The 9,741-nt window shown below is 48.0% G+C and overlaps 1 protein-coding gene across 1 annotated transcript; it reads left to right on the top strand.

The window, feature by feature from the left end:
• Window positions 1–3,105: 3,105 nt before the first annotated feature.
• Window positions 3,106–9,725, top strand: ZNF367 (zinc finger protein 367; the record flags this gene model as incomplete). Its single annotated transcript, XM_040541189.1, has 5 exons — window positions 3,106–3,933; window positions 4,242–4,392; window positions 5,808–5,927; window positions 6,329–6,467; window positions 7,072–9,725. Coding segments are annotated over 5 exons (1,476 nt in total), but the record flags the coding sequence as incomplete, so codon positions are not given.
• Between the last annotated feature and the right edge of the window lie 16 nt (window positions 9,726–9,741).

The following is a 9,741-nucleotide window of genomic DNA, read 5'->3' as shown; positions in this document are numbered from 1 at the left end:
CGGGGCCGCCGGCGGCGCGCGGACTCCGCCTATCGGCGCGGCCCGCCCCGCCCGCCGCCGGCACGCGCGACCGCGGCTGGACAATGGCAAGAGCGAGCGGCCAATCGAGGCCCCGCCTCCCGCGAGGCCCCGCCCCCTGCCGCGGGGCGGCGGCCAATCGGGACGCAGCGGCGCGCGGGTGCCCCGTGAGGCCGCAGCGCGGGCGGCAGTCACCCGCCTCACCGCCCCGAGTGCGGGCGGCTCCCGGCGCATCCCGGCGGGGCACGGGCGTGCCAAAAAGCCTCCAGAGTTAATGTAAGAAACTGTACCGTCTTAAAAGCAGATTTGATTTGATATAAAGCAGAATTGGGAAAACGTAATCATGAGCGGGTAAATAAGAGGTGTGACAGCTATTGGTACGCTGCTGTGTGAGTCCTTATGACAACGGGCAATAAAGTCACTTGCATTATTGTATTTGTGCAGTATTTGCTCTTATCTGCCTAAAGACCATCGCTGTCTCCAAGTTTTCGGGTCAGAACTTCGGGGTATCACTAGAAATGTTTGAGGCGTGCTTCAAGCATTTCCTCCTCACTTACCACGTGTATGTACTCCGTTTCACTATAAGACGTACAGCATTTACCATCCTAGGGGAGACAGATGTTTAATTTTTATTTCTGAGAGGGTTTCGCATCCTCACGCTCCTGAATCATGATGCTCTTCTTGAGTCCAGCTAGATGGATAGAACACAGGTACTTTTTATTGTTTTCTTTTGAATGCTTGTTCCCTATCTTTTCACTGCACTTCTGTGTTACGTTGTAATAAAAGGTATTCTTTGCTGTAACGTTAAACAGGATCTGATCTGATGGTAGATCATGCAATGGTTCGTTATTCTGGTAATTTACCTCTGAGAGAGAGCACTCCTGTTTCTACACTAACTAAACCACTAAAATATCAGTGCTTTTATATATTAAGTTGATAGAACATCATCAAAATATTATGAGGAACAAACACATTTATTATCGTTCAATTAAGATACTATAGCTCAGATGATTTTTTTAGAACTGTCTTTACACAATGTGACCTTACCCATTAGTTTTATATGCATGGTTGCGTGTAATGAAAAGCAGCAAGTCCTTTACACCGTGCATGCTGTGCACGCATTTCCTATTCCAGTAGCAGGATCTGGACAAAGGAGTCACTTCTCTCCTCTTGGTCATTGTCGTTATTGCACAAAACTCTAATTTTCAGACCAGCTAAGATATCAGAAGTGGCATCAGCTCACTTCTGCACTGCCTCCTAATTTGCATAACAAAGATCTATTATTTCATACTAGATAAATTAACAAAATCCATGTAAAGAAGTTGATCTGCAGCTAGGCCCTTGGGAATCGTTTCAAAATGTCACGGGTACCTTGAGCTAGCACAGGATAATTATGGAGATATTTAGTTGCTTGCTTCTATCTTACTGCGTTATACCAATTCACGATATCTACAATTTTATGTACTGAACCGTAACGTTAATTCTATCCATCACTGGAGTTTCTCAGTAGCTACTGTGATATATGGAGTAATAACTCGTGTCAAGAAGATGGTTGATGTTAATTAAGAAGGGGGAGATGTGAGAGTGTGGCCATGGGGGTCGACGAGCCCCATGGCTGGTGATAACATCGGACTCTTAACGATGAGGCCATCGGGAATGTGAAGAGTTGAGAGGGAACAAAGAAGGGTGATTCAGGAGACGCCTTGCCGTCTCGGGTTGCTTGTTCTCCCCACGTTAAGGCATGGAAGTTGCTGGGGGTTTGCTGTTGCCGGGCGAGGTTGTTTGAAAGGCGGGAAAAGACGGCCTCGCATAAGTTGGTGTCGATCACATTTTGTTACTGTCGGGAACCTTGTGGGGGGCAGAGCATGCGCAGAAGAGGGAGCCGGTCGAAGCCGCGTCTGGACGAGATAATTATAATACAAAGCGGGGATAGGTCATACATATGTATGGCCCTACTCGGGTTTCTTATGAATATGTAAAAGCAATGTTCTATATATTTAGAAAGTTCGACGGTTGTGCGCGCGTGCGTCTCGGTAGAACGTAGGCTCCCCGCGCACCCGGCGCTGTTTGCTTGCCTTTTGTAAATATTACTAAATTCAGATTGAGTTGTATCATTTATAACACTACCTATAACACTTGCAGCATCAGTTACAGTTTTGGAAAATTATAAAAGCTATACGCCATTTGTTTCCAGGATGCAATTGCTTTAATACATCAGTCGTTTCTTTTCCCTGCAAGCATACATTGTTCTCTCACAGGAACTTTCTCCTCCAGGTTATTTTTAGGGCTGAAGTTTCAAGTGGCACAGATCCAAACACGTGCAAACCTGTTCACTCATCTTGGAAATGATGGTTACAGGGTGTCGCATTTTCTCCTCAGACCGGGTAAGTACGTGGGCAGGACTTTGGCGCGTAACAGCAAGTTTGAGAAGCTGGAGTGTCGTTAGTATGAAGGCGATTGTATCGAAACAAAAGTTAGGGATCTTTTTTAGTTAGTTTAGAGAAGGTAGCTGTGAACTGTAAGTCATAATGAAGGGGCATCTGACATTCATCTCAAAAATTAACCAATAATGACTGTTGTACAGATTATTTATTTCACAACCTCTAATTAGCACAACTGCGACGGTGAGATAGCGAGGCGGAATTAGCGCGTTAACTTAACCGCACTGGCTAATGACCCATACTGGCTTTAATGGGAAGCGCTAACTCGCTTAACGCGACCCCGGGCCTGCCAACCGCCTCCACAACCGCCATAACGGCCGCCCCTCCGCTCCGCGCCGCGCGCGCGCCTCAGCCCCGCCCCCCCCTCCCCCCCGCCGCGCGCCTCTTCCCCGCTCCCGCCAGCGGCGGCCCCTTTAAACGCAGCTCGCGCCGCGCCGCGCCCCATTGGTGCGGGGGCGGTGCAATAACAACAGCGTGCGCCCGGCGGCGGGGCCAATCAGCGGGCGAGCGCGGCGCGGGGAGGGGGGGGGGGGGCGGGGCGTGCGCGGCAGCCCGCGAGCCCACCGCGTTTCGAATTCTGCCCGTGGGAGCCGCGCCCGTCCAATGGGGCGGCGGGACGGCGGCCGCCTCCCGCCCGGGCCCCGCCCTCGGGGGCGAGGCGGGGCCTCGCGGTGTGCTCGCCACGCGATTGGCCGCGGGGAGCTGCCGCTCCGTGACGTCGCGGGTGCGTTCGGTGATTGGTTACGCCCAGGCGCGAAATGTAACGCGGGAAAACCCGGGGTGCGGGCCGGGCCGGGCTGCGGGCGCGGAGGGCGGGCGGGCGGCGTCGCCGGGACCGGGACCGGGGCCGCTTCGCAGAGGTGCGCGCGGGGCGCTATGGCCGCCGGCCGCCGCCGCCGCTGCTGACCTCGCGTGCTCCGCTCGGGGACAGGGTCGCGCGCGTGGGGCAGGCACCAAGACCCCTCCGGCAGCCGGCGATGAGCGACTGAGGCGGGCCCGGGCGGCGACAGCAGGCGGCCGCGCCACCCCAGCGCCCCATCAGCGCGGCTCCCCCCGCGCCCTCGCCGCCGTTCCGCCGCCCGCCCCGATGGCGGAGCGTCCTCCTCCTGCGGCGGCGGCCCCGCCGGTGATCTTCTGCCAGGACTCCCCGCAGCGCGTGCTGGTGTCCGTCATCAGGACCACCCCCATCAAGCCGTCCCCGCGGCGGGGCGGCGGCGAGGAGCCGGCGCCCGCCCCGCCCGTGCCCACCAGCCCCGGCTTCAGCGACTTCATGGTGTACCCGTGGCGCTGGGGCGAGAACGCGCACAACGTCACCCTCAGCCCCGGCACCGCCACCACCGCCGCCTCCGCCTCCTCCGCCGCCTCCGAGCCCGCGCAGCAGCCTCGCGGCGGGGCGGCCGCGGACGCCGCCCGGGACGAGGAGGAGGCCGGCAGCACAGACAGCAGCGGCGGCGGCGGGCACCGGCACCTCAAGGTGAGGGGGGGGGGGGAGGGGGAGGAGGGGGAAGGGAGGGAGCGAGGGGAGTTAAAGGGGGGCCCCGCGCCGCGCCCGCCTCCGCGCGGAGATTTAAAGTGAGGTCACTTCCGCGCGCGCGCCCGGGCAGGGGGGGCGGGGGGGCGCGCCCCCAACGGTCGCGGCGGCGGCGGGTAACGGCCTCCTCGGCGGCGGGTAACGGCCGCGCTGCTGCCGCCTGGCGACCGCCCGCCGCGGCCCCGGGACGGGCGCGGGGGCGTGCGCGGGGGCGGCTCTCCTCAGCGCCGTCCCCGTCTGCCCGAACGCAGGACGGCATAAGGCGCGGCCGGCCCCGGGCGGACACGGTGCGGGACCTCATCAGCGAAGGGGAGCACTCGTCCAGCAGGATCCGCTGCAACGTCTGCAACAGGGTGTTCCCCAGGGAGAAGTCGCTGCAGGCGCACAAGCGGACGCACACCGGTAAGCGGGGGTGGCAGTAAGAGGGGCGTCCCGTCCCGTACCTCCCTCACCTGGCTGTGCTGTGCCTGCCACCAGTCCTTTACCGCCCCTGCTTCCTCCCTGCCCGCAAGTATCTCAAGCAGCAGTTAAAGCGTAGCCGTAGGAAGAGAAAGTATCTTCTAAAAACCTCCCGCGGCGTGTACAGCGTAATGCTGTGTGGCTGAAGTGCTGAGCGAAAAGTGGAGATGCTTGAAGTCACTGTCCGCCTGTCCGTCCTACCGGCTGCTTGCTTGGAATCTCCTTTCTGCCGTGGAGGTTGTCATGCTAATTTACTGATCTGCACACACAAAACAGTTCTGGAAGTAACTTACAGTGAAATTGAGATCCAGCATCAACTCATTCAATACCCACATGAACTAGAAATTAAAGGGAAACGCTGTTTTTCATTCCAATCAAATACATTTTCCTTCAAGCTGCAGGTGTGGTTTTTTTTTTTTTTTTCAGGGTGTGAGTTGTCATGGTTCACAATACCAACAGAACAAAGTGAAAAACTTTGGCTCCCACAGTCTCTTCTTCTGACTCAAGTGCATAAGGCAAATCTCATTACTAACACTAAGCATGAGTTTCCTCGTGCTCTTTGGTCAAAAGATGTTTTCACTTCACTTATGTTAGGCGTTGAACTTCCATGTTAAATACGGATTGTTTGGTTGTGCAGAGCTTAGCCTGGTGTTACTCTTCTGACTTAGTAAGTCATGGTTGACCTCATTTTGTTGTCCTTTCTGAGCAGTGGTGGCGTGGCACACCTGCAGTTTTCTTGAGACAGAGGAAATATTTGTCATCTGAGTTCTTGTTGAAGTTCGCATGGAGAAGTCATTTTTGATAGCTGGTTGAAGAAAGCTTTTTTGGCTGGCATAAGCTTCTCTTGCTACCTTCACTTAATCCAACTTTTTTCAAACAGTCTACTGAAACTATAGTGAGATACTTCTGCAACTTCATACGTTGCTATATTGTTGACCTCGGTTATTTTACCCCAGTTCAACCTATGTTAATGATAATATATATATGGCTACAACCTGAATTATGTTACTTTATTTGTTTCGCTTCACATGTTTCCTGCTCTGCAGGTGCATAGTTTCATGGGACAAAGCTTGTGTAGTACTCTGCAAGAGTCTTAAATCAAAAAATACATGGAAAAACTATAACTTCATCATTTCTATGGAGGAAAAAAGTGTTATCCAGTAGCCTTGAATATCTCTGTGGGGTAAAAGTGGATCTTGGCTGTCTGGTACACTAAGGCTTTCTGAGTAGACAGAAGTGCCTGACTGGGTAAATGAAGAGCTTGCTTGTGCAAATCTCAAGCTAACGATGACCACTGGATACTATGACTCCTCTCTTATACACAGCTTTCACAAATCTTTTCTGTTATTATTTTTAAGGTGAAAGGCCTTATTTGTGTGACTACCCAGACTGCGGGAAAGCCTTTGTTCAGAGTGGGCAGCTCAAAACTCACCAGCGCCTCCACACAGGGGAGAAGCCTTTCGTCTGCTCAGAGAATGGTGAGCCAGAGAATGACCCGTGGCTTTCCGAATTAGCGTCAGCCTAGTACCGTAAATGTGTGCACATCAGCAATCTATCAAAGCTTTGGCTCTTAACTTTGGCAGAGCTTCTAGAGCAGAGAGTAGCCAGACAATCTGCATAATCATCCAAGTGTGTATGGAAGGTCTGCATATGTTACTATACGATGATACCAGTGATGTTGTCAGTTGATACTGATGTAGAAAATGATTGGGTGTGTTACAAACCTTGCAACTAGTTATTTTGCAACTAGTTGCAACTATGTTCTTCTGTAGTGAGGAAGGCTGGATTTGGCAGCCTCTTCCTCCTACAGATGTTATGCTTGCTCGGCGGTTGACTGCTTTCCTTAACGTGTCTTTCATTGGCATTTTGTGTTTTTAAGGCTGTCTGAGCAGATTCACGCATGCAAATCGTCACTGCCCCAAACATCCGTATGCCCGTCTGAAGAGGGAAGAACTCACTGACAGACTGAGTAAAAAACAGACAGCTGACAATAAAGCTGTGGCTGAGTGGCTAGCAAAGTAAGTTCCCTTATGGAGTGATCTTTGTCTAGATAGTCATAAAAGTGGCCTGAGAAAGCACTTTATTCCTAGGAGGAGAAAAACAAAAGAAAACAAACCAGAATCAGATGTGCCTCTAGCATTACTCGGTCCAGCCTTGCCTTTCCTTTAAGAACTATTGACTCTAAGTTAAGACAAAGTTCCTCATGAGAATTGTGTTTTCTGTTTTTTTTATTTATTTTTATTTTCTCTGCTTAAATGTTTATTTTTGCTTGAATAACACTTGCTAATAACTTCTTAGTACTGCAGCCTTCCAGCTGAATTTGCATTTATATGAGGGACATGAATTGTGTACACACAGGTAGCCTGTTGGGGATACCATGGGGCATCTGTCACAGATGTTTGCTTCAGCACTTCCCTTTTCGGCGTTTCAAATGTGGGTTTCTGACAGCTTAAATACTACCGTATAAGGGCTGAAAGATAAAACAAAGTGCAGTGCTCAGTCATGTGCCAAGTTTAAAAAAAAAAAAAAAAAAAAAGCCCTTGAGTCTTTTTGCCAGCTTCGCATGGGTTGGCACATGAGTTGAATGTATTTCAAAAACATCCATCACATTTGATTTTGTAGATACTGGGAGACTAGAGAACAGCGTGCTCCTGCTTTGAAAAGTAAAGCAATCCAGAAAACTGATCAGGAACAGCAGGACCCGATGGAGTATCTTCAGTCTGACGAAGAGGATGACGAAGAGAAAAACAGTGCTCACTCAGCTGCTCGCCGCCGCCTCCAGGAACAGCGTGAACGTATGCATGGTGCTTTGGCTCTCATTGAGCTTGCAAACCTAGCTGTGGCACCACTCCGGCAGTAGATGGGAAAGAAGTTTGCCTATACAAAATACTTCCTGGTGGTACTTAACCAGTTAGATCCTGGGCATAAGCTAAGCACCTTATTTGCTTATCATAGGCTGCTATTCTGTAGAATTTATGAAGAATGTTGTTACCCCATAACGTGGGGTGAGAGAATTGCACTTTTTGTAAGGTAAAAGTTAGATGTAAAGTTTCTAAGTATTTTGTAAATATAGGGCTGCGTAATGCAGGGTTAACAAAGTACATGTGGGAAGCTAGATTTTGCAAGGTTAACTCATTTATTTGAAGCAGTTTTCACAGGAAGCACTTTCTGAACACAGTGTTTGTGATTAGCAGGATGGTACACGTGGCCAAAGAAGGCTGACAAAAAGAAAAGTATTTATCTGAACTATTTAAGCAAATTTATATAAAGTGGTAGGTCTGAAGATACTGTAAGCACCAATGAAACCACGTTTTTCTAAATGTCAGTGTATGTTTTACCTAGTATCACTGAGGTGTAGAAGGCAAGCTTAGTTATTTCAACTTGTAGAGGGGAAGAAGCTGCTTCATGCAGGTGAATTATAGGATAGTTCAGGATCTTCACTGTGACTGCTCCAGGTATGAGGATGACTTTGCTATTTTACGTTTTCTGGTTTGATCTTAGCAGAATTTATTGGTAGCACTTGTTATTCCTAGCATATAATGTTAGGAACTTTTGCACATTGTTGTTTTTATCTGAAAATGATTAGTCTTGCAAAGTCTAGACAAAGGTAAACAATTGGTGATATTTTTTCAGATATTTTTGGGCCCTGTAACGATTTGGCACTTGTTTTTATTAATAAAGGGGGTATTTACAGGGTGGTAAGGATTTGTAGTAAACTATTCTAGATCTCCTATTAGCAAACACTAAGTTTTAAAGTCTTGCTTTTACATGGTTATTAGCAAATAGAAGCCTCCGTATTTTCTGTGCATAAAGCCACCTTATCGCTTTACTTACGGATAACATGCCAATTTTGTGTTCACTAACTTTAGCACAGCTATCAATTAAACACTGCAGAAAAATATTCACTATACAACTAGAAAATAGGCTTCCAAAGATAGTTACAAGTGTGTTAACAGTGTGATTTCATGTACGTCCCAAATAAATGAAGTTACAGAACGCTGCTTAGTAATTTCAGTTGCTGATATAAAATGTTTAGTGGGATGTTTTGTTACTTCATGAATGTTGCATACTTTTGAATACCGTTGTCTTATGGTAATCTTTTTCTGCATTTTGTTTGGAAGGCAACCAGAGATTTGTAATATGCTAACAAGGCATTGTCTTCAAATTGAACTTTTTTCTGTTTTTTTTTTTTTTGCAGTTGAGGGGATACTGCTTGAGGGGATAATAATAATACATTTACTGACCTGCTTGCTTTTAACTCTTCCTTCTCATTGAAGGTCAGGAAATTCAGATGAGAAGGGAAGCCACTTTCCCTCTTGTTTAAGCAAGAGGAAAATAGCATTTTATCAATCACTTGATACAGACTGACTAGATGCCTATAGCTGTTCCAGAATAGTAAGTCTACTTTTCCACCAGAAACTGCAAGTGTTGGATTATGTTCTTTGATGGTTGATAACCTGTTGTGGTAGAAAATTGTATTAATCATTAATCATTGTTTAACATCGTATGTTGATGATGCACTTGACTAAGGAGACATCGAATATTTAAACAAAAACCACCAACAACAAAACAAACAACAAAGATCGCGTTTATGGAATGTAATTAATTTTGTACCAGTTATACGGTTTAACTTCTGTTTTCAGCTGGCATCAGGCTCGTTTGTTTTAAGTCTTTTTGGGCTTAAAAGTATGAAACACTTTGGAGTCATTCTGGGCTCCTTAGCCTATGTAAAATTGGTAATTCAGGGTATAGGTTTAGAATGTGACAAATTGGTTTTGACTGTTCAGTTGGCTACATGCAAAGACTCTGATCTCAAAATGAGCCCTAAGTGTAAGTCTGTTGTATTACCGAGTTGTAACTTGTAATTGTTTGAGTAGTATTTCGCAGGGCTCAAGATCTCCAGCACTGTTGTAATCACCAGCTGGTTGCAGGCTTGAAGTCGTAACTTCACGGGTTGATTTTATTTTCTTCAATCAGCTGTAAGGTTTTGGACAACTTGCAGAATATTTCTTTCAGTATGACAAGCATGCTGAACTCTACTTAGCTGTAGAGAAGATTCAGACAGTTCAAGCTGTTTTTTGTAGTGACAAGTTTTTGGGTAAGATACCAAGTTAAAAAATTAAGGTGTTAAAGACTGCTTTTTGTATTATAAAGAAGTGATTACACACAAGAATTTTGAAGATTAAATTGTTGTTTGGCATGACTTAACAGCAGAAGAGTGAATGTGCCGTCAGTTCAATAGATGCTTTAAATAAAGAGTTGGTTTAATTTTCAAATTCTGTGTATGTGTGC

The sequence above is a fragment of the Cygnus olor genome, chromosome Z (genome assembly GCF_009769625.2).
Source record: "Cygnus olor isolate bCygOlo1 chromosome Z, bCygOlo1.pri.v2, whole genome shotgun sequence".
In the NCBI taxonomy this organism is placed as follows: domain Eukaryota; kingdom Metazoa; phylum Chordata; class Aves; order Anseriformes; family Anatidae; genus Cygnus; species Cygnus olor.
This window is presented reverse-complemented; position numbering and strand designations above follow the sequence as displayed.